Source organism: Ochotona curzoniae, unplaced genomic scaffold (assembly GCF_017591425.1).
Source record: "Ochotona curzoniae isolate NIBS_2020 unplaced genomic scaffold, NIBS_Ocur_1.0 contig_2723, whole genome shotgun sequence".
NCBI classification, from domain to species: domain Eukaryota; kingdom Metazoa; phylum Chordata; class Mammalia; order Lagomorpha; family Ochotonidae; genus Ochotona; species Ochotona curzoniae.
In genome coordinates this window covers 14,627,254-14,652,794 of record NW_024465573.1, presented here as the reverse complement: position 1 = coordinate 14,652,794, position 25,541 = coordinate 14,627,254, and the positions used below count along the sequence as shown (strand labels likewise).

General features: G+C 37.0%; 1 protein-coding gene across 1 annotated transcript in view; it reads left to right on the top strand.

Annotated features, from left to right (window-relative positions):
* The window catches only part of GUCY1A2 (guanylate cyclase 1 soluble subunit alpha 2), a 267,586-nt gene extending 244,067 nt beyond the window's left edge, over positions 1-23,519 (top strand). The window contains exons 7-8 of the mRNA XM_040976881.1: positions 5,657-5,811; positions 23,146-23,519. Of these exons, the coding sequence (XP_040832815.1) occupies positions 5,657-5,811; positions 23,146-23,353 (363 nt within the window). The 3' untranslated portion in view covers positions 23,354-23,519. The remainder of the gene's footprint in view (positions 1-5,656; positions 5,812-23,145) is intronic.
* Positions 23,520-25,541: the final 2,022 nt, after the last annotated feature.

Below are 25,541 nucleotides of genomic sequence, written 5' to 3'. Positions count from 1 at the left end.
CCCAAATTTAACTTCTAAATATGCACATTACAATGTCTAAAATAAAAAAATACAGTGGGTGTGACAAACTGTAGACATAAACAATAGACAGAAGAAAAATCAGCCTTTAATATATAGAAATAAAAATTGCCCAGTACATGAGAAAAGACAGCTAGAGAGAATTTTGTTTTAAATGAAGGATTATCAGTAAATTTCGGAAATAATTTAGGCATTGTAATATAGATAAAACTAGAATATCTGGGAGGGGGAGGTGGATGCAAAAAGAAATAGTATCTGAAAATTTTCCACACTTGCTGAAAACTACAAATCCACACATCCAAGAATTTCAACATATCCAAAGTACAAAAAATAAAAAGAAATACCACCAAGGGAAATCATCACTGAATTACTAGAAATTATTAATTAATAGACTAAAATCTTAAAGGAGTTGGGAAGGAAAAAGTATTACATACAGAGGAATTCAAGTAAGTGGCACACCAGATTGCTGGCAGGAAATAATGCGAAGATGGGGCCAATGGAGCCATGTCTTTCAAGTATTGAAAATAAAAAACAGGAAAGAAGCTATCAACTTAAAATTATATGCCCAGTGGAAATGTCTTGCAAAGGTAAAATGAAGAGTTTCAAACACAGTCTGAAAAAAATGCATTGCCAGTAGACTTCCTTTAGAGACAACCAAAAAAAATGCCTTCAGGCAGTGGGAAAATGAGTCCAAGTGAAAGGTGGATCTATACTAAACCCTGAAGATTACTTCAAATGAGAACTTCATGCTCCTTTATCTTGGACTTCTGTTTGTCTTCCCATATCCTATGACTGGAACACAGGGATGCTCCTAACATGTGCTTAGATATGTGAGAGAAATACATTGTAAAAAGACCAGCTCATTGCCTGTCTGGGGGAAAATGGAGCCACCTACCTGTCAATCTTTAACGCTCACCAAAGGATTGTTATGACAAATAACAAATCTATGCTTTTTAAGTGTCTATATTTTGAGATTTTACTGATTCTGCAGATTTGCATTTCTTTAATTAGTATAAATATTTTAAGGCTGTAAACTCATGCCATCCACATTGATTTCCTTAATTACTTATTTCTTTTTTCCCATATGAAGACAGAGTTGATACAGAGCATTGCCATGGAAAAGCAAAATTCTCTCATTTATCTGAAATGCCAACTGTTTTGTCTGACATCTGATCCATCAGTCTATCTCCTCGTATTACATTTATGCATTGATTAGATGTCTTTATACTTGCTTTGCTATCGATCCTATAATAAGTGAGTATTAAGCAGTAACAAAATAGATGTATACACTTTGCTTGTAGAAAACTAAAGTTTCAGCAAAATAAAACATGTAATTTACAATTGCATTTAACTATGCAGGAACAGTAAGGTTTTATGAGAGTACCTAGAAGAAAAAAATAAAGGATAATACAGCTCGATGTATTACAGCATATTACGTAAAGATGAAACCTGACTTAACTGATAATAAGCATGTTCATATAGCATACATCAACTTTTACATCTCAAGGGATCTAGAAAATCCAAAATTAGAATAATTAAAATTGGCAAAGAAATATTTGAAACAAACAAACAAACAAAAGGATGCATTGCTTCAGTGAACTGAGGAGCTGATGAGGAGGGAGGATTTAATACACCATTAGGCCAACTAACCAGAAAAAAAGAGGGAGACACCCAGATCAGTAAAGGGAAATAAACAATAGAAATCATTAGGAATTACTACAACAGCTGTAAATTTGGAAATCTAGAAGAAATGCATAATCTTTACACATACAGTCTATCAAAACTGAGTCATGATGACATAAAAAATCTGACTAGACTAATAACTAAGATAGTGATTGAATGAGTAAGTGTCTCACTACAAAGAAAGGTCCAGGACTGGAAGACTTCACTGTATAGAATTCTACCAAACATTAAAAGCAAACTCCAATACTTCACAGACTATTCAAAACAATTGAAAGGGAGGGTATCCTTCCAAACTCCTTCTAATACTACTTTAATTCCAAAAACAAAGTGTATATACACAGTAAAGAAAAAATTATAGACCAGTATCCCTCATAAATATAAATGCAAAATTCCTCAGGAAAATACTAATTAAATCCAACACATAAGAAAGATCATTCACTCAGACCGAGTGAGATTTATCTGTTATGTGGTGATGGTTTAACTATGGTAATCATGATACACCTTGCTAATAAGCTGAACAAAGGCAATTCAATTAACTCAGCTAGTGCTGTCAAAGTGTTTGAGCTTACATCATCATATTCAATGGGGAAATGTTGGAGACATTTCCACTATGATCCAGAATCAAACAAGGATGTCCACCTTCACCTTTGCTAGTCAATACAGCATTGGAAGTCCTTACTAGAGCTATTAAGCAAGAAAAAAAAATCAAAGGGATACAAATTGGAAGGAAGCAAGCTATCCCTGTTTGCATATGTCACGATTCTCTATATAAGGCAAAGAAGGCTCCTCCAAGACACTTTTGGAACCCATACAATGTTATAACAAGGTTCCAGGATAGGTAATCAACACAAAAATCAATGGCCTTCTTATACAAAAGAACTAGTAAAATCAGTTCCATTCACAATAGCAGCAAAAAAAAAAAAAATTAAATACTTTAAAAGATTTTAACCAAAGATGTGAAGACTCTACAATGAGAATTACAAAACACTAAAGAAAGAAATAGAAGTGGAACCCAAACATGGAAAAAACATGACATATTTGTGTGCTGGAGACCAGCTCCAGCTGACTTGAGAGCTTGCAGAGGATGTGTGGATCGGCAAGAAGACAAGAGGAGGGAGACGACATGGACCACTACAGCATGATGCTCATAATGGACAACTCAGAAAGGTTGCCTTCTTTATTTATACAGAAATCATCGCAAGATTTTGCACAGCATCAAGTTGTTTCATTTTTACTTCACTATTGAAGAATGATTACAAAAAAACAATCATAAAAAACATTTTACTTCAGAGAATATTTTCAGCAAGCTATTACTGATTCAAACCTGCCGTGACCTAGCTGAAACCAGGAACTTCATGGTTGGTAGCACATATAGTTAAATAGTGACAGGTGGTTTTCTTATATCCAAAATCAATTTTCACTAAACCTAAATTAATATTGCATAAGATATCAAGAATACAGAAAGGAAAGCCTATGAAAGAAAAATTTATAAAAGCATATATCATAGATTCTTTACTAAATCTTTTAATCAATTACATTAATTACCATCACCTTCACCTCATACTGATTCAGTTGTTTTTTTGTTTTTTTTTGTTAAAGGGCAATGAAAAGGACCAGGCAACTCAGTCTTTCTACAGAGGGCCTTTACAAGAAACTTTATCTTTTTAAACTGTTTTTTTTTTTTCTCTAAATATAAGTGCCAATATAAGGTCAGAGTTTTCAGCCATTTTTCTTTGGGGGTTCACATATGTATGCCTTTAGAAAATGCTCCATATATTTTCTGCTTTCCATGATGAGAAACTAAAATGTGTAACAGTTCAATGCTGCATGGTAAATAAACTCTTTGTACCTCCATGATTGCCATCTGTTCCAAGATATTATCAAGCCATTTCTTAAGGAAAACATTATTTGTATCAGGGCAAGCTCCAGGACAAAGGTGGGCACATAACAGAATGTTTGGGGACATTGTGGGCTCAATTGTATCATTGTAATCTTTTAGCTGTGTGTCATTGCCTTAAGTTGCTAAAGACACTTTTACCATAACATGATTGATCAGTTTGAGGTGTTACACCAGTTACAGGAATGATTTCACATTTACAGAGAAACAACAGTACCCGCAGGAGAATTCTATGAAACAGAGTGTCTATACAATGGGTGTCTATACAATGGGTGGGGCAGCAATGAGGTGATTAGAGATATTCTGCCGGGCCTTGCCACACAGCCAGAAACTCCTCCTAGCCTTGCTAACTGAAGAGCTGCGCTCATCATGCACCGTGCCTTCTGACCCAACAGCATGGCTTCCTGCATTTGTGGATCTGTAGAATATCATCAGAATGGTTCATATCGCTGAAAGTAATCCATAGATTCAATGTGATCCCAATCAGAATATATACAACATTCTTCTCAGATACAGAAAAAAAAAAAGGATGCTAAAATTCATGTGGACACAAAAGAGAGCCCAAATAGTTAAACCACTCTTAAACAAAGAGAACAAAGCTGGCGGCATCACAATATTAGGCTTCGTGACATACTACAGGGCAGCTGTAATCAGGAATGCCCAGTACTGGCACTAAAATAGGCAGGAAGGGCAATGAAACAATGAAAGTCCCAGAAATGCACCCACACATCTGTAGCCATTTTTGGCAAGAAAACGAAATTAAGGATAAAAGACAGTGTTTTCAACAAATGATGCTTGAAAAATTGGGTCCACATATGCAGAAGTATGAAATAAGACCCCTTATGCCTTATGCAAAAATCAATTCTGAGTCGATCTAGGATATAAATCTATGCCCCAATACCATCAATTTACCAGAGGGAAACTTCAAGGAACATCCTGCAAAACATGCACATAGCAATGACTTCTTGGAAAAGGCCCCAGACACACAGGCAATGAGAGAAAAAATAATCAATCTAATTACATAAACCTAAGAGGCTTCCGTGCTGCAAAGTCAATAAGCTGAAGAGACAACCAATAGAAAGAAGATATTTGCAAACTGCACAACTCCAAACAACAGCAAAACAAACCATCCAGTTAATGGGCTAAGAATATGAGCAGGTGTTTTTCAAAGGATGAAATTTAAATAGCTTAGCCACACATGAAAAATACCCAGGTTTTCTAGCTATTAGGGAAATGCAGTAAAAATCATATTAACATTCCTCTTTACTCCAGTGAGAACAGCTGTCATACAGAAATCAGAAAACAATAAATGTTGGTGAGGATATAGGGAAAAGCATACCTTAATTCACTGTGGGTTGAAATGTAAGCTAGTGCCAACATTATCAAAGCCAGTATGGAAATTCCTCAGAGTTCTGAAAATAGATCCACCATATGACCCAGCCACCTGATTCCCAGGAATATATCCAAATCAAATGAAACAACCATATAAACCCCATGTTTATAACAGTGCAATTAGCAACGGCTAAGAATTGGAAACAAACCACAAGCCCATCAGCTGATGACTAAATAAAATGTGATACAGATATGCTATGGATACTATATGTACTATTCTGACATACAAAGGAAAGAAACCTTGTCTCTTGCAACCAAATGGATCTAGTTGGAAACCAATATAATTAGTGCAATAAGCCAGTCTCCAAAAGGCAAGTGTTTAGTTTGTAACAACTAATACACATAGCACAGAAGATGTGCTTTCTATGAGTGAGATTAACATCTGATTTAAGTATTATTTACAACCTGTGGCAATATTCCCGAGTATTAAAATTTCTATCTTTTTTTCCCTCTACTTGGCATGTAATGATGTCCTTATCTATTAAAGTGTTAAGCTTATGACTGTGAAGCAAAAGGAAAAAAAAACCACTGGGGTGGAGGGAATACATGAAATGTATACACTTTATGAAAATAAGCACAAATAACCATAATTCAGTGCTTATCTTTGGCTTAATTATTCAATTGAAAATAACTAAAATAATTATCTTTATCTTTTCATCCTTTTAGATGAGGATAGGGATTCACTCAGGCTCTGTGCTAGCTGGAGTTGTTGGGGTGAGAATGCCAAGATATTGCCTGTTTGGAAATAATGTCACTCTGGCAAGCAAATTTGAATCAGGAAGTCACCCTCGGCGCATCAACGTCAGCCCGACCACTTACCAGTAAGTGTTCTGTCGCCCTTCCCCTGTCTGCGGCATTAGCTTGGGCTGATATCCTGTCATTTGTGATTTCTCTCCGTCCTGCTATTCTTGGAGACTTATGAGTAGAACCGCCCAATCTGAAAGACAGCAATTGTGGATATAAAGTTTCATTTACACCCTAAGATAGTACAAGGGAAACCTGTCTTGACTGAGAATTAAATGCAGGGTTGTCATTTCCACAGTCTCTGCCCTTCTATGTATTTTTTTTTTATGGGAAAGGCCGAGTAATAGGGAGAGCAGGGTGGGAAAAAAGGAGAAAATGGAGAAGAGAAATACAGTTGAACTTGCATCTTCTGGTTAACTTCCCAGTGGTTACAGTTGCCAGGGCTGGGCTAGGCCAAAGCCAGGAATCAGGAACTGCATCCTGGTCTCCCACCAAAACCTGGGCCAACTACCTTCTTATTGTCTCCCGCTTTACGCATGCCTATTGGTGCTGGTGTAGAAGCAGAGCAGCTGAGACTTAAACCTTTCCTGCTGTATGGATGCAGGGATGCGCCAGCTTTATCTGCTATGCACAATACTGACACTCAGATTATGTTTAAAATACAAGATAACACAGAGGATCTCCATTGTACTAGAAACCCCAGTATTTTCAAAATATTCTGCATTGTTAATAAGAATCAAGGAGTAAGAATGGCAAATGTTGTGTGCTTATTTCTTTGAATATAAAATATGTAGTGATGGAATAAAAGTTCAAATTCTATTTATCTTAGAGGACAGGAGCAGGTTCTCATACAAGATGCCAAGATTACAAGTGAAAGCTTAGCCTGTTGCACCATGATGCCAGCTGCAATATTGCTGTTTTTGAAGAAAGCCACACTCTGTACCGAGTTGGGGAGTCCAACAGATTTTCAGGGCTTGACAGACAGCTTCCAGACCAGGTTCCAAGATCCTCCACTGCATAGGAGCTACCTGACAGTTTTAGAATTTTGTTAACAAGGCTTTGCCCTCTGTTAAACTTCTTCCAGTTTTGTTAACAATTCGGGGCATATTTCAGATAATCTGACAAGAGTCACTGTGGAAAATAGAATCTTAGAAAAATCCCTAGTAGAGTCCAGTGATGCTGACATTTTGTTTTCTAGAGCACAATGGGGAAAAATGGATATTAAAGCTCAATAGGCTCACCCATACCCTCGAACCTTTGTTGCCACATTCCCCATCATGGCATGAGTTCTTAATTTCCATGCTTATGTAACAATGTGGTTTTGTACCTTCTATATAAATCATATCTTATATAAAACAGTAGGTGTAAAGAATCAACCAGCTGTGTAAGGCATTCATGCCCTGAGCTTAGCCATCATAACAGAGGGTGGCTACATCTACAAGTCACACGAAACCTGTAGATTGTGGAGTTTTCATCAGCATCTGGTTCACAGTAAGTGTGTGGTGATCCTTAATGATCAAGAAGGTATGAAGACTTGACTCATTTCAACCAGTGAAATCAATGAAGCATTTTGTTCTGTTACTTTCCCCCACCCTTTTATTGTATTGCCACATGGGAAGATTCTAAAGATATTTTCTCTCCTTAGTACCACTCATGCCATTCTTAGTGATTCTGTATCAAGTATCTGTACATGCTGTCTGCCCTTTTCTTTGTTCTTGACATCCCACCTGTCTTTCTTTCAGTGTTTATGGATCATCTACTGTGTTCCAAGCATTGAGGTTGTAATGATCCCAAACATGATGTCTGCCCTCATGAAGGAGGTTACAGAATAGATGATAGGTGTATCCAAGCAAAAGAGTTGTAATGGGACAGCTGATACAGAGTTTAGTATAATACAGAAAACTATGAGTTAGGGTATTGGAGTGAGAGAATTGGTGGGCAAAAATGAGGATGGAGAGATCAAGTGAAGTTGGCCAGCATGGCTGATAAGTTGTATTACAGAATTTCCTCTGACTTTAGGAGTAATGAAGGATCTTGAAAGGTTTTAAAGTGGGATTGGGTAACTGTTGGCATGCATTTAAGCCAGTATGCCATTTAAAAAAGCACTTGTAAGTCTCTAGAAAATGAAATCTTAGTGTGGTTGGATCTTCAGTTTCTCTGTTTCTACCTGATTCCTTAACTCTCATCTACAGTTCAATCAAGACAGTCCTCCTCGTGCTCACTATTACACATGGGACTTATAAATCTAGAAATAGAGTGTATTGCTTTTTGTCCAAAATGTCCAAAGTGAGATGCAAGCATTGATCTCCTAGAAAGGCTTTCTATAAGGAGGCAAAGTGGCACTTAAAATAGCACTTAAAAAATTATTACTTGCTCTAAAAGATTTATTTTGAAGAGATATGTAGAAACAGGCAGACAGAAGGGATGGGACTTCATCTGTTGATTCACTCCCCAGGTATCCAGAACAGCCAGAGCTAAACCAGGCCAAAGCTAAACCAGGCCAAAGCTAGAAACTTCTCCCAGGTCTCCTACATGTATAGCAGGTGCTCCAACAACATTTCTCACTCAGTTCCCCACATCATTCATAAGTTGGATTGGAAAAGGATCAGAAAGTTGGATCAGAACATGAACTGGTGCCCACATGAAAGCCAGCATTGCAGGTGATTTTTTTTTTACATGCTGTTCACAACTCTGAGTAAATAGAAATTGTCAAATTGTACATTAAGCTTGTGAGACTCTTATTTGTAATAAAGCTGTTTTCATATTGTGATAAATAGAAGTCATTTTTGAAGCAATTTATTGCAAACTTTTATGTAGAATATTCAAATATTTCAAATTATTAAAACATTGTATAACCATTATGTAATACTGAAATCAAGGATAATATTACATACTTTATTCCAACTAATGAAAACAACTTGTTTGCTTTGGGAATTTTCCTTCTTCCTTATGACAAACATCCTAATCAAATTAGCGGTGTTTCAAAGTGTTTAAGGTGCTAAACTTTTACATATGTACCCATAAAGAATAGAACTATATTTCACATATTTGAATTTGCTTAAGTGCCATTTTACTCACTTTTTCTATAATTTTCCTTTCAAGCAAAATTTCCTATTTTTAAAATCTGTTTATGTTGAAACATAACCCTAGCCTATCACTTTAGTTACTATATATCATTCCAGTGTATTATTTTACAACTTTTTATTAGTTAATTCCTTTCTTAGTGAATATTTAGGTTAATGTTTTGCCTTCTTAATTCATAGAAAGTTTTTTTAAGACAATTTACCTTTTGTTGCCTGTTAGGATACTTTTTATTTCATGTAGTAATTTATAAGCAATGTAATTATTTATACTAACAAAGTAATCTTAATGATTTTCTTATGTCTGCAAAAAATTTCAAGATCATAAATGTGACTTTTATATAGTTGTCCTCATTTTTTTTTTACAGTAGGTGAGTCATCTTGTTGCATGACTGCCCAGGAATCATTTCCTTTTAACCTAGAGCATTTTATTGCCAGTTTTATTTCTTGACAAAAATACTTACATATTGAGTCCTGGGTTTTCTGTTTCTTTTCTCCAGTATGTGTGAAATTTATGGTCATCTTTTATCCTACTCATTCCTATGCTGAAATACTGCACAGTGGTGGGTATACAGATTAGCAGTTAAGGTATTCACTAGTAGTCACAGCTCATATTGGATTAGCTGAGTTTGATACTCACTGCCAACGCTAGACTCTAGTTTGCTCTGAATGCAGATCCTAGGAGAGAGCAGTGATGGCTCCCAGTGGTTGGCTCCCTCCACTCATGCTGGAGACCTGTGCTCCTAGCTCTGACGTCAACACACCCTCAGCTGTTGAGGGCACGTGAGGATGAGCCAGTGGATGGGAGCTAGCTCTCTGTCCAGCTCCTGCCTCTACCTCTTCCTCTGCACTTCCTGCTTCTTAAAAGAACAAACATTTTGAAAGTAAACAGTGCACTGATTACAAATATCTTTACATCATGATACTGGTCAGTGAAACCAAAAGATGTGGTTCTATCAAGAACGGCTTCAGCAAATGGTATAAACATCTTAATGGTTTATTTTTCTTTCCATACACAAACTAAGATCAAGACTCTAGTGTTACATAAACTTTTCTTTAGCTGTCATTTTTGATTCCTTCATGTAACACTTGATCTATTTCTGTACATTTTAGAGTGCTGCTTTTTCAGCCACCAAGAAATGCTCATGTTGTTAAAGCCAAGCCACCTTCTCACTGCTGCCACATAGATAGTTGTCATAAGAATGTATGCATAGTGTAAGATAGGGTTCAAGTTCAGTCTACATGTTCTGAATTAGAGGGCCCAGGTTGAAATTTGGCTCTAAAGTTTAGTGTGTGGGCAGGCATTGTGCACTGGATTGAATGCCCCTTTTATGCTCACCCTCTCTGTTGGGTGTCTACCTTAGGTCCTGGCTACTCTGCTTCCATTCCAGCTTTTTGCTGATGTACCCAAGAAGCAGCAAACAGTAATGAAGTGCTTCTGTTTCTGCTGCACCCGTATGGGACCATAATGGAGTGCTGAACTCCAGGCATCTGTCTGGCCCCACCCCAGTTCTTGTGGGCATTTTTTTTTAAATACAGTTCCATAGGCTTAGGAGTATTTCTTTCTCGGCTTCCCCATTTCTCTTTCTCCCCCACTGATTTCTCCTGTATTATTACAATCATATAGTCTTCAAACAGTCAGATTCCATCATTCTGCTATTTAGTGTATCATTTCTGTTACTTCATTTCCTTCACTTTACATGTGAATGAGCAAATGTATTTTCATGGAAAATAAAACTTGCAATGTGAAGTTTAGCAACTAAATGTGTTTGGGGACCTTTTCCAGAATATTGATAGGAATTTATGAACCTATTAAATTCTAATACTTATAGTAGACATTAATTTATTACTTCAACCTGGATTTGTTTTTTTAGGATTCGTATATTAGACTCAGCATGGTAGTTTAGTGGCTAAAGTCCTTGCCTGGCATGCGCTGGGATCCCATATGGGTGCTGGTTCTAATCCTGGCAGCCCCGCTTCCCATCCAACTCCCTGCTTGTGACCTGAGAAAGCAGTGAAGGACAGCCCAAAGCCTTGGAAACCTACACCCATGTAGGAGACCTGGAAGAGGCTTCTAGCTTCAGATGGACTCAGCTCCGGCCTTTGCGGCCACTTGGGAAATAAATCAGCAGATGGAAGATCTTCCTCTGTCTTTCCTCCTCTCTGTATATCTGACTTTGCAATAATAATATTTTTTTAAAAATTTATATATTGTTTGAAAGTCTGAGAGAAGAACAGAGAAGGAAATTCACCTGATAGTTCACTCCTGGGCCAGACATAAGCCAAGGGCCAGGAGCTTCATTTCTGCCTTATGGGGAGCAAGGCCCTAAGCTTTTGGGCCATCTTTCACTGTTTTTCCAGATGCCTAAGGAGGAAGCTAGATGGGAAGTGGAGAAATAGAGATTTAAATCAGCAGCCATAAGTGATGTCAGCCTTGCAAATGAACACTTGACCTACTGTACAACAATGCTAACCTTCCTCATATTGTTTTCCATTAAACCACCTTAGGCATTTTATTCTAATATTTGTACATTTTGCCAGCTATGTGGTGTGTGATAGTTGAGTTACATATCTTATTTGGCAGTCTCAAGGACATAACAGATTTGGTGGTTTGGCCAAAAGCATTTGGAGCATTGAGTGAGAACTGAACTAGAAATCAGATTATTCCTGTGAGTTTTTATTGCAAAAGCCCTGAACCAATTACCCAAGCCATAGTTATGTAATAAAGACAATATGGTTTCTGGGAAAATCCCGAAATTTAAAAAGTATAATTACTTCAGTTAATCCTATATGTGCATGCATAGCGCTATTGATTTCTGTTGACTTCAGTGACACAAACATATTAAGTCTAACACGGGTCTCACGGGCTTGTTCTTTCTCAGGGCTCTGTAGTATGTGCTGCTTTGCCTTTTCTGCTTCTAGAGGACATTCTAATTCCTAGGCTCGTGACCCCCTTCCTTCATCACCTAAACCAGTACCACTGGGCCCATTGGCTAAACCAGGACAGTGTCCTGAATTTAAAGGTGATACACCTTTTATTTCCTCTGCAACCTTCATTCCTATTTACAAGGTTTCCTTACATATTTACAAATTCCAGGAATCAACAGGGAAGATTCTTTCTATAACAAGAGAAAGTGTAATGGCTAAATCCAGCCACAACCCTACCTCTACATCATTATTTTTGAGAAGTTTTTTTTTAAAAGTTGCAACAATGAAATCTGAGGAATAAAAAGACTTCCTCAGAATGAGGGCTTTAGGACCCGGCACGGTAGCCTGGCGGCTAAAATCCTAGCAAGTGCCAGGATCCCATAGAGGAGCTGGTTCATGTCCCAGGGGTCCTGGTTCCCATCCAGCTCCCTGCTTGTGCTTGGGAAAGTAGTCAAGGACAGCCCAAAGACTTGGGACACTGAACCCACATGGGAACCCAGAAGAATTTCCTGGCTCCTGGCTTTGGATTGGCTCAACTCTGACCATTTCTGCCGCTTGGGGAGTGAATCATCAGATGAAAGATCTTCTTCTGTCTCTCCTCCTGTGTATCTGCCTTTCCAATAAAAATAAATAAATCTTTTTGAAAAAAAGATGAGCGCTCTGGTGCTAGTGAAGGTCTTTTATTAGAACTAAAAACACAGATTCAGTGAGAGACTCACTGTGAGACTGGATTCTGGTTTTGTATTTAAGAACCAGCAGAGTCCTGGTCATGAGGAAGAGTTTAAGCGTCAGTTCTAGAAAATATGTATTCCTTGCAAAGATGATTATAATCCCTTCACTAGAACTAATTCCCCACCCCTTCCCCTGGTATAATCTCTTCCAAAAATGACAAGTCACAGTATTTAATGTTCAAGTATCTCAGACTACTAATACCAAGCTTAAAATATCACAGATCACATTTTCACAGTAGAGTTTTGTAGAATGCATAAATTGCTATTATAAGAATTAAGAGGACCTAATGTAATGTTGATTGAGCTATTGGCTGGCTTAGATGACCTCTAAACATAGTATGTAAGTCTAAAAGGCCATGATGGTCACAGCAAGCATTTATTGGATTGCTTATTCACATTAGTTCACTTAACTGTTACGGCAAGGCATTGCTACCTTTATTTCACAGTTTAAGAGAAAAAATGAAACACAAGACATTGACAATGTTGAGATATATTGTAGGAGTCAGAATACACATCCATGTAGGTCTTACACTAAACCTTGAGTTCTTATCTATGACCAATCTCTCTTCTTGGATTGATAGTGAATTCAAATAAAATGGTGAAAATGACTTTCCTTGGTGGGAGAATTCACTTGTAGCAGAACTGTGAAGACAGCACTAGGGAGACAGCTGGAATCAAACCAAGGGATATCTCCCCCCACTCCCTTTTTTAAGTAGTTGTAAATGTACAAAGGTTAATTATTGTTGATGTTATGTTGTGGCTTTTCATTGGACGGGATGATATTCTGCCAGCTCTACTTTCAAACCAGGGATGGTCTCCACAAGCAACTGTTGAATTTATCTGGACAATAAGATGCTGGACTCTATGCATGGTACATGCTTGCAATGAAAGAATCATGACTGGATGTGAACTGTAATACTGCAACAAGGTGGAGGAATCCACCATGGGGGGAGGGTATGGGGTGATCCCAGAGCCTATGAAACTGTCATAAAATGAAATTAAATAAAAATAATTTAAAGATTAATTATTCTACAGATTTTTCTCATATGCAGAATTAAAATGTTCTTTGTAAAATATTTACCTGGAGTCTTCACATTTCTAACCACATCCTGCCTCTAGTGCTGATGTTAATGGGGGTGGTGCTTCTGAGAAACTGTCTTGAATCTGTGAGGCTAAGATATTTTGTGTGATCTTGTTTCTAATACACATAATCATTATTAGATATATAGGCCTGCTGTTCAGAATTTATAGACAAATTTCTGGAATGCATCTTTCTGGTATATTCAGATGCATGGAGTAATTGAATAATGATGAAATTACTTGAGAATATTTACTTGCATGGAGAAGTTAATAGTCATCAACCCTTGTCAAAAACACTAGGAAATCTGCTTCTGTTCCTTTGTCAATAGTTATTATATGAATTATTAATTTTTGTTATACGATTATAGGAAAAGGCATCCACTGAAGCATCAGGATATTTTTAAACATGGTTTTTATTTACATTTTTCAGTTCAAGGTTTACTGATGAATTGATATTTAAAGAAAATAAGTATGTAGACTGGTATGTTATTGTTCTGTCAGACTTTTAGATAACTTTATTGATCCTATCCTTTTCATTATAGAAGAACTGAAACAGTAAACACTGTACTTTATGAAAGAAATATCAACAAAGACAAATGACTTAATGGTTTTATCAAAAGAATAACTTCATCTATGCCTCCTGAAGTAGTTTTCCAAAGACAGAGGACAACATCACTTTTTCAAATGTGTCAATGTATGTCACATCTGCCAAAATTCAATGAGATTATATTCAGAGATTTTTAAATTTTGCTCTTTATTATCTGCCTGCCATATCAAATAGCGTGTTCCCCGAAAATGCAACCATGCGGCTTGGGACTCAAGCTTTCCTACATTATTTTTAAATAAATATGGACTATTTGACTTTTTAAAACATCTCTCTTCAATCACTTCATGTTTATCCAACACTTTAAAGCCCTTTTAGTGAATCCTGATGATGAAAATATGATGCTGCAGTTATTTGTAGAGCTAGAATGGCACAGTCTTACCTACTAACCTGTTTCTAAAGATCTACTTGCTTATAGCGGGTCTAAGAGTCAGTACAAGTATAGATTCAATATATTGAAATATCTTTATTATTTCAAACATACAGTGACAGAATGCAACTGACATTCTCATATTTTTCTTGACTGAGGAACGTACATTTGGTCTGTATGAAAAAGTTCACAATTAAACAAAATTAAAGTTGTTGCTATCTGCTATTAAAACCCATTTCTAATTGATATCAAGGGAAGAAACACTTACTACAGTGTTTTGGGCAATCATCTGTAATTCTAAAATTATTCTAAAATAAAATGCAGTATTAACCTAAAAGTTATTGTAGGTAAGCATTCAAAGAGGCCAAGACTTTATTTTTGAATTTAATAATTGAGTATCTCATAGGCAATTAGAAACCTTATAAGTGTTTTTGAGCCCGGAAACAGAACAGAAGGAGTGTATATATAGGGACTTAAAAAATAGTAATAAGTCGTGGTGGTCTCTTATGTTTCCAGATGAACTTTTGTATCATTTTTATTTCTCAGGAAAAACAATGTTAGGATTTTGACTGAAATCACATAAAATCTGGATATTACTTGTGATCATGTGGACATTTTGATGTTAATCCTGCCAATCCAAGAACCACCAACAGAATGGGAGAAAACCTTGGCACACTACACAACCAATAGAGGACTAATAGCTACGATTTACAAAGAGCTTCGGGAACTCAATGACAGCAAACAACCTTGTGAAGAAATGAGCAAAGGAAATGTATAGACATTTTTCAAAAGAACAAATTCAAATGGCTGGTAGACATGAAAATGCACAAGTTCCTTAGCTGTCAGGGAGATATGAAAACAATATTGAGCTTCCACCTAACTCCAGTGAGATTGGCCTACATTCAGAACTCTACTAACACCTGCTGATGTGGATGTGGGGAGCAAAGTACCCTCCTTCAATGCTGGTGGGAGTGTAGGTCAGTACAACCACTATAAATCAGTATGGAGAGTGCTTAGAGAATTGCAAATAAACATGTCTAATTCTGAAGGTATTTGTTCTCTTATATAAGGCAGCTTGCATGCAAAATACAAGATGAATAGCCCTTTTAGTAATGTGTTGTCCATTCCTACACTGTCAGGATACACTTAAATAGCAGATTGATGGATTTCTGACTGATTATGAAAGACCATATTACTGTAATGAAATAGGGGAAATCTGTGGGGAAGAGGTGAGTGTTTGGGGAGGGGTGATGGAAAATCCCAGAGTCTGTAAAATTGTATCATAAAATACATTCAATATTAAAAAAAAAAAGTAAGATGAGGGCTTGGCGCGGTAACCTAGCAGTTAAAGTTCTTGCCTTGCACGCACCAGATCCAATATGAGTGACAGTGTATGTCCCAGATGCTCCACTTCCCATCCAGCTCCCTGCTTGTGGCCTGAGAAAGCAGTTGAGGACGGCTCAAAGCCTTGGTATCCTGTACCAGCATGGGAGTCCCAGAAGTAGTTTCTGGCTCCTGGCTTTGGATCAACTTAGCTCTGGCCATTGTGAACACTTGGGAAATGAATCAGCAGATGGAAGATTTTCCTCTGTCTGTCCTATTCTCTGTCTATCTGCCTTTCTAATAAATAAATCTGAAAAAAAAGAGATGAGGCTTCCCCACTTTGTTAATAATTATGCACACAACACCAGGTACAAATATTGAAATTCTTAGGATTCACATTGTGCTACTCAAGCTTAACAAAACAGAGCTGGGATGTTACAACAGTTGCCCTGAAACTGTCTGCCTTACCATATCTGTGGGGCTTAGAGGAAGTTGCTCCCTTTGTGAGGGCATATCATTGATCTAATTTTAGATCTAAAGATGAATAATCTGCTAAAATTGCTCCTAAAATACTCAGCCACACGTATAATCTTAAAATGTAGCAAACTATTCCAAGATCCACTTATTTCTTAATATGAGCTAGAATGTTAGTTTTCCTTGTACAGATAAGTACATCAATATTTGGTGAGTTCTTTGTTTTGTAGTGAACTGGATTCTTTTATTTAGACATGAGTGCTATTTCTAGACAATGACTCACTTTCAAGGGATTTTAGACTGTCTAGCTGACAGTATGTGTAGTTTTATGGAGCCTGTCTTCAGTCTGCAGCAGATCTTGGAGCAGTGATGCACAAAACAAATAGCTCCGAGTTTCTTCTTGCCTTTCACTCAGGCAGAAGAAAGATCAAGAGGGGAAAATGAGAAATTGAGTCACCCTTAAGAAATTTAATTCATTTTTACTTTTCCAAGGAGTCAACTTTCTTTTTGACCCAAAAGCACAATACCTAATTCCAGCATAATATGCAGATGTGTGCATTCCTTTGTGAGAGGTTTCCAAGTGAATAAGTAACAGGAACTTGTGATTTTATACAGAAAATGGAGCACCTGATTTTGTAATGAATCTTAACTTTATAATTAAGCTCTAACTAAAATAGTGAAATAGTAAAGAAAAGAAATACAATTTCTTATCTGCAAACTCACATAAACACATGTACAAGGGGGCTTCTGAAAATTCATGTGAAGTGGAATCAAATTGTAATGTGCATTTTTCATGAACTTCATTTTGAAGTCAGTTCATATGCATGGATATAAAAATTTGCATCAAAGCAAACTTATATTTTAAATCATTTTTACAAAATTATCTGAAAGATGACTTAACACTAGAAAAATACAAATGCAAAGGTTACACGTGAGTGATCGCATTGGTTTTTGGCTTAGGGCAGTGGGAAGCTCAAGTCTTGAGTCTTCAAGGTACAGCAAAGAAGCAGGTCTATCAACTCTAAGTCCGAATATCAGACTATTTACCCACACAAAGTACCTAGCTAAATAGTCTACAAGACCAAATTATGAAAAAGAATTCCAAGAAAGGTCCAAGGGATAGAAACTATCCTGTGTATTTTAAGGAAGATATTTGCTACAGGTCATGATTTGTTTACAAAAACATGGGAAGGAATACCAACCATGGAATCACCTGAACCTCTTGTCATGTGCCCTAAAACACAGAACTCACTCTGTGAATCTGGAATCTTATTCTCAGCCCTGCCTGTCAGTACATGTTAGAAAACTGAAAAATGAATTTCTGAGAAGTCATTGTCAGGATTAGGAAATTAGGTGGAAAAGTCATCAATAGTGCACTGTTTTCTTGGCACTCAAATGAGAAACCCGAGCTTGCTTTTGCCAATGTCCTATATCGGCAACCAGTGCTAATGGGGAGTTGCCAAATGGAAATGGAGTATATTTCACTTCTGCCATTTAATCCTTACTGGGTGCTTTTAATTGTAGTGACGAAATAACCACTCACAAAATTAGTTTTAAGAGAAAACAGAAAATGTGTTTTAGAGGCTAACTAGCTACAGATAGATATAGGAGGTTAGTTCTCCTGAGATAGTCAACCAAATTCTCTCTGAATGCAAGCAGGTGAACATAGGGGATTTAGTACATTTCTACTTCTAAATATTAAGTGTCTTAGTCCATTTTTTTTTTCATTAAACCTGAAGAATACTGGGAGCTAGGTGTAATCTCAGATTGAAATATTGTTGCTTGGGCCAATTGGTCAAGATGAAAAATACTGAGTATTTTGGTATTTAGAAACCCTAATGAAGTGGTCAGGGCAAACTATTTAAGACAAAAAGCTTCTCATGAAGCTTAGTGGCTCACGTTTAAATAGATAAGATTTGGAAAAATATTAGTCATATGTGTATTCCTTGGACATGAAAGGAATGAAAAGAAGCAAGCAAATAACAATGGAGAATATTTGAATGAAAAATGAGATGACAGCACATAAAAAGTGCAATATTCTCAGATTTAAGATCAAGGAAACACACATAATTCAAATTTGTTATCAAATAGTAAGCTTTTGAAACTGCATCATTTCCTGTCAGTAAGATTGGCTGTGTTCATGGAGGTGTCTATGGAGTCAGCTCAGTTACTACAATAACTAACCACTTCAAGCAAAGCAATTTTTGGCAAGAAATGAAATATCTATCAGTCTTCTCCCCTATAAATATGATCATATACAGGAAAACATCAGTTCACCAGCTCCCAAAGGGTGCTTGGCAGTCACTTTTTGAATAGCCAATTGTCGAACTCAAAAGACATAAAGACAGATACCAATGTTTTCTTGTTCATTATTCTTTAATCTTGAAGCAGTAAAGGAAATGCACAGAACAAGTTGTCCATAATTTCCTAAACTAGGAATTTCAAAGTATAGGACAAGAATCAGAGCAAGTGTAATTTAATCAAAGACCTAACTCATGCCAAGATATACTTGGCACACAAAACCACACGAGTATTTCAAAAGGCTTCCAGAAAATGGAAGTAAGAGACAAGTTACTTAAAGGTAAGCATTAAAATCCTCAAGAGGTTCATGGAAACGCACGTGTGTGTGTGCGCATGTACGTGATTGCACCATCACATGGGGTATTCTTGAAAAGTCTATTCCCATATACTATGTTTGAGATTGTTATTATGATCCATTTTAAATTATCACATTAAAATGTAAATGGTATGTAGAACATTTGTACTTTTAAAGGAAGGATTTAGGAGACACAGTGTAAACTCAAGGAAGATTTTGGGAATAATCCTGCAGACAGGAGCCAAGTCAGTGGGCAGCCTCATTTCTGTGGCTGCAAGCCAGCAGCTCCGTGGAGCTCAGTGGCCATGCTCAGAAGATACCCGTTGATCCAATGCAGCAGTGGATTTTTATTTTGAACTTTGGTTTATTGGTACAGCTTGAGAAGTGGAAAAGTGACAACCAAGTTAGCAAACTAGAATTTGTGTGGCTTCCATGTCACCATGACTCCCAGGTTGAAAGCTGCTAGGAGCTACAGTTGGGGATTAATTTAGATTTCTATAGAATCTAAGCTTCTGTATCAGTCCCATGGTACTGAAAAGATAGACAGGCAGAGCTGTAGAGCCTGACCAGGGACTAGCAATTAATAATGCATTTTGGGGAGTGAGGGGATTGGAGATACTGAGTGATCAGAGTCTACATTCCCAAACTGTGTGCACACAAGTGATCCTTTACTCAGTGCCATGACTTGAATCATCATCAAGCATGCTTTGTGAAATGCTTGTCTGCCCTTGTCCAGAAACCTAGAGAATCATCTAGGCAGTCCTATTGGAAATTCCCCAATATTGTACTTTACCATTCATAGATACAAAGGCTATTAAATAATGGACTCAAGACTTGAGTGAAAGTACTGTTACGAGGTCATTTTCATTCTTGACATTGAAGACTGATTTTTTTAATATCAAAATGTTTATTTGCAAAAAATCCCATAAAAGCTGCTGTCCGATTGCTAGCACAGTATATGAGATTTAATTAAAATGTCCAGAGATCAATGTGCTGTGAAGAGTTTCCTCCCAGCCAAAGTAGAATGAATTATTCAAAAGTTCAGGCAACTGAAGCAAAGGATTCCCTCCTCTTTTTGTCATTTATAAATACTTCATTGATGTAACACCAGTATTTTTTACTATGGGAAGTTTGCAACTGTAGCAAAACATAATAACTGTGTTGAAGTAAATAATCTATAAAGGAATGAATTTTACAGTGTGAAAGATAGAAAGGAGAATGTAGCTCATGTCACATCCAAAATGATTATGGTGTCTTAAAGAAACTCTTGCAAAGGTTTAGTTTATTACTCTGTTACTGTTGATGAAAGTGGATGTTATTGCTCTGGTTCTCAACTTGTATACTCCTTTATCATACATAGCATCTTCCTTTGCATTGAATCATATGTGGTCTGACATCTTGACTTATATTATGAATTTGTTTCTGGGTATTGGTCAAAAAAAAAAACCTATATTGTTCTTGTATATTTCCCCTTACTTTGCTCCACTGAAAGATTTTAGCATAAAACAAGTGCTAAGGGAATGTTTCATTGACTAGCACCTGCTTGTTTCACATAGATGTCTACTAGAATTTGGTAAATACTTTTGAAATTAACTACAAAAGTATTTGGGTATTTTTACATATAATAATTGATCAATTTAGAAACGCAAGAAAAATTGGCAGCCAAGCAAATGAAAACATAACAATGCTGATGAGTTCTGTTATTAAAGCTTCACTCATATCAGTTTAGCTTTGTGATAGAGGACAGTCTTAGTCTCATTGATAATAGGGATGTGTTGACTGAGTGTTGTCAATAGATCTAGATTCTAGTTCTACTGCCATTACCATCTTGAGATGCTGGAGGGAGCCTCAATTCCTTAAACCCCAAATTAATATAGCCATTGTATAATGTTTATAGGAATAGTGAATTAGAACTGCTCTTCTGTAGTTCAGAAAAATCCTATAACTTGGCTTGTACAGGTAAATAGTCATTTATAGATATCCCGTGAGAATTTTGGTACAATTTTCTGCAGACACTATGTCTGAGGGTGCCCAAGTGGTCTGTAAAAAGTGGCACTGTATTTTCATACACCTAGTGACATAATCTGTATTACCTAAAATTCTATGCCACCTAAAATCCATAAATGTGTCTGTATTGCCTAAAATTCTATGCCACCTAAAATCCATTCTATGCCACCTAAAATCCATAAATGTGACATGAACATTACCTACATATAATTATGATGTAGTGTTTTGGAATCGGTGGTTAGTCGATTTGTGTTTAATACAGACAATGTTTTGAATATTCCCACCAGGGTTGGTTGATGCTACGGAGGCAGAACTCAGACAGGGAGGGCACTGCTGACATTCTGACCGTTATCACTATTGGCAGTTGTTGTGTCCGAAGATAGTTCCTCACATGTTAAGAACATCTGAGAAGGAAAGAGTTTCTTCTTAGTGTGAATTGCTTTCACAATAATCGCACATTTTCACACATCCTTTATTCTCCTTGCAATCATTGCTACAACAGTTCCTTTCCCTCACATTTGTCCTTCACAGTACCACCTGAAGCTCCGTCTACCTTTATTTACCTTAGAGAATGAACTGTTTCAGAAAACATGAGCTTTATTTCACAGTGCCTTCCAAATAGTTTTGACTATTAACTGATGGCTTTAAGTGTGTTCTAATTAAGTGTGACTAAGTGTCTTCACTTCACTCTATAATGTTATCAAATGATTGAAAGTATGTTCTTTTTCTGTTTTCTTACTTCTTACCTCTTATTTGTTCATGTCTAGTATTAAAATTCTATGCAGTTCCGACATTTTAACAGTATAAGCTTTGTGAAACCAAACACCATGTTTTTCACTTCTGGACTGTTATAATAATTCATTTGTTTTATATTATACTTTTTGATTCTCTATTGAAAGGAATTCTTTGCTTTTATTCTATCTATTGACAACCCACAAGCTTCTTAGATTTTGTTCTAACAATTACATTCTCAAGAGAGTCTAGGAGTTTTCCATGGACAATAACAAAAAAATCCGTTAAGACTTGTTGAGTTAAGCTGAATAGTTCAGGCACATTTTTACAAATGGGTATCAAACCAAACCTCTCATGGGACTGGAAAAATTTAATAAGTTTCTTCAAGTGTTAGTGTTCCCAAAGAATGTTTTGTAACCAGAATGTCTTCGTGTTCTTTGGCCGCAAGAACCAGCAGGGATAGTCTGATAGAGCATGTTCATTTATTGTAAAGTGAGCACAACTTATATAGATTGATAAAGGGGGAGGCAGAGGGGTGTTCCTTGACAGTCCTGTAACTGGCTAGAACGTCTAACTCTCTGGCCCCTCCATCCATGTCCTAGGTCATATTCCACACACATAGCTGGAAGCTGTGTCTCAGCTCACATTCACCACATGCGGCTGGCAGGTAGGCTGCAGATCGCATTTGACCTCTTTTCAGTGTCTCATCAAGGACGTTCTAGCACAGCTTGTCCAAGGATAAAGAAGAGACTGGGGTGCAGCCCACCACTCTTGCCAGCATGAGCAGTGAACAGGCCAGGTTAAGGTTTTGGTTAGTTGAAACTGTTGTCTGGTTTCCCTCAGGACATGGTGTGCTGTGTGCCTATGTCCCACCACATAAGATAAGAAATCCAGAGATGATCTCCCACAAGAAGGAAAGGACAAAGTACTTTGACTAATAAATCCTATTGAGTTGGGCTAATGTGGATTGTTAATAAGTAGCAAGATATTACAGACACTGGGAATCACAAATCATTACTCTGAAGACTAATTACTGAACTGACGTGTCCCACATACAGGATGGACATTTAAAGCTGATCAAGAGTCTTCAAAGCATAAAAGCAATGCTCTGGAATTTGGGAGATTTACAGACACACGAAGCCACATGTTTGACATATAGCCTGCATTATGCAATTTCCTTTGTCCTTTGTTTACGGGGGAAAAAAGTAAAATCTGAGCAAATATTTCTAGGAGTTTCCCTTATAAGAAATCAGATTTCATAAAACATTTGTTGAAACAGCGGAACTAACAGCTTTGGTCATTTTCCTATTATAACACAAAGGGCTCTTGAGTTACAGCATCTGCTTGGAAGTACACATCTGTGCTAAGAAATAGAGGTATTACTATGAGCACTATCGTGGACAACCTTCCACAGCCATTATAATTCCTCTTTGTTAACTCATTTTTTTCTCTGCCTCTGTTTCATATTATCAATGTTTTGTTTTAGATTATTAAAGCGAGAGGAAAGTTTTACATTCATTCCTCGCTCCCGTGAAGAGCTTCCTGACAACTTCCCAAAGGAAATCCCGGGAATCTGCTACTTTCTGGAGGTAAGGACTGGTCCCAAGCCACCGAAGCCTTCGCTGTCCTCATCGAGAATAAAAAAGGTTTCCTACAACATTGGCACCATGTTCCTCCGGGAGACAAGCCTCTGAGACCTGCTACGGATCAAAGACTCCTCCCAAAAAGCACAAGCCCAGACCTTGGGTCAGAACCGGAGTGGAGAGAGAGACTATTCTCTTACATTGCTTTGGTGAGAATGAGCAGTGGGATTTGGCAGTCAGGCAATAATCCTAGGGAAAGGGAGTGACTCCTATCAATAACAAGGCTGGAGCATGGGGAAAACAGGATGTGTCTGTCCATTCATCTGAGTGCTTTGGTCTCTCACACACACACACACACACACACACACACACACACACGTGCACACTGATTTTTACATTAAAAGTATAGGTACCCTGTCAAAACCAACCAAAATAGATTGCCCGTTTTCTCATTCATCACACATTCAGATAATGCTCCCTATATATTTATACCACTTTTGAAAGCCAGGTTTGATTACATATTCCTCTATTTAATGAGTTAGTAGGCAAGAAATATTTTCTAATTTTCATTTTCTGAACGGACATTTCATACATATATCGTGGCAATGTGGTAAACTTCCCAGCAGGAAGAATTGTAACTTAGCAAAATATTTTAGGGATATTATCTATTTTTATACATCTCTTACTTCTATGTAATTACATTTCACACATTAGATTTTTTGCAAAACTTGCTACTGTGTTGTGGGTATGTTATGTAACACTATTGATCTAATGTAGTTTTCCTTATTTAGATAGATGAGAGCTTGGGCTAAAATCACATATAGCCAAGGATTTCAGATGCTGGGAAAGCTTTGTCCTTAATATGTGTTTAAACTTATCAATGTAGCATGGCATCCAGGGGAAATGAAATTTCCACCATATCTTTTACCAAGATTAAAGTATTTTGCCATCTTCTAACAACTAGTACTGCAAATGAAATGCATTAACATAGGAGACCCTTTTCAGCTTAGCACTTGAAAATATATGAACACTGTTGTTCCAGTTTAAGATGTAGCTTTCAAATCAGTGAACCACCCTCAAGACTACCAGAGTAGGTCTAACCTTCAGAACTAGTAGTCACTGTAGTTATAAGCAGGCTTTCTTATGTTCTGCTAAAACAAAGATCAATTCCCATCAACACTGCATGAAAATATTATGAGCTCCAACTGAATTAACAGCATGGTATGACCAGACTTTTCCCATATCTGATCAAACCTAAAGCCTGATTTCTATTATCAGTGAACTGGAGTTAATTGTTTCCTTAAAAACTTGGAGTGGCCATTTTCTTAATTTAGTAAGTGTAGTTATGGTAGCTCATGTCTACTGAATGCAATGTGTTTCTTTTCTGTTCATGATTGTTAGCTGCATAATGATTTGGGCATGACATAACTCAAGGATTATGTGACTAATACCCATTGCCTTTGAAGCCCAATTAGTGTTTTGACATTATCTGTATGGGTAGAAAATGTGTCTATATGCATGGTATTTGTTACAGTCATGACCTGTTTATAATTTAAGTTCTATTCTCATCCTGGGGTCTATGGGGTCACTAGTGGGTTGGTAGGACCTGGGCTCTCAGCTCTGTACACTCTTGCTTGCCATTCTCTTCCCTACTCCTAGATAACTGTTCTTAGCCTCAAAAAGGGATTTAGGGGGAGGAAACCAGAGCATTCATGGGAGACTATATGGACTGAAAACAGAATATTTTCATGGGAATAATTTTTCACGGAGGAAATCTCTCAGCAGACTCGGCTATTAGCCCATTTTCAAAGGGACAGGGGTAGCATGCAATCAGTGTGGCGAGAGCAGGCTGGGAGCACTTTCTTCATACTGATGTTAGAAAATATTTGAGCTAAAATGCTGATGGGCTCAGTGCAACACAGATACATGAGCAAGAACCAAGCTCACTGAGGTCATTTATGCTTATTCTGTGCAATAATATAGAGATTATGATGACTTATTAAAATGAAATGTTTTTGTTAATGTGACTTATAAACAAAAGCCTGTTATGGACTTCCGAAAATCATCTAATCTTTTTCTTGGCCTTTTGTTTGTCTAAGCAATTATTCTAAACATATTGTTATTATCTCATATTCAAGCATAACTATGTCTATGTATTTTAAGATTAATTGGAAATACCTTCCATTATCTGGCAATTGGTGTGAGGTTTGAGAGAAGTGTATGTATACTCCCAATTGTCAGAACAGTCATGAACCGTGTATTAGTTTAGGATTTCTGTTAGAAAAGGTAATAGTCATTT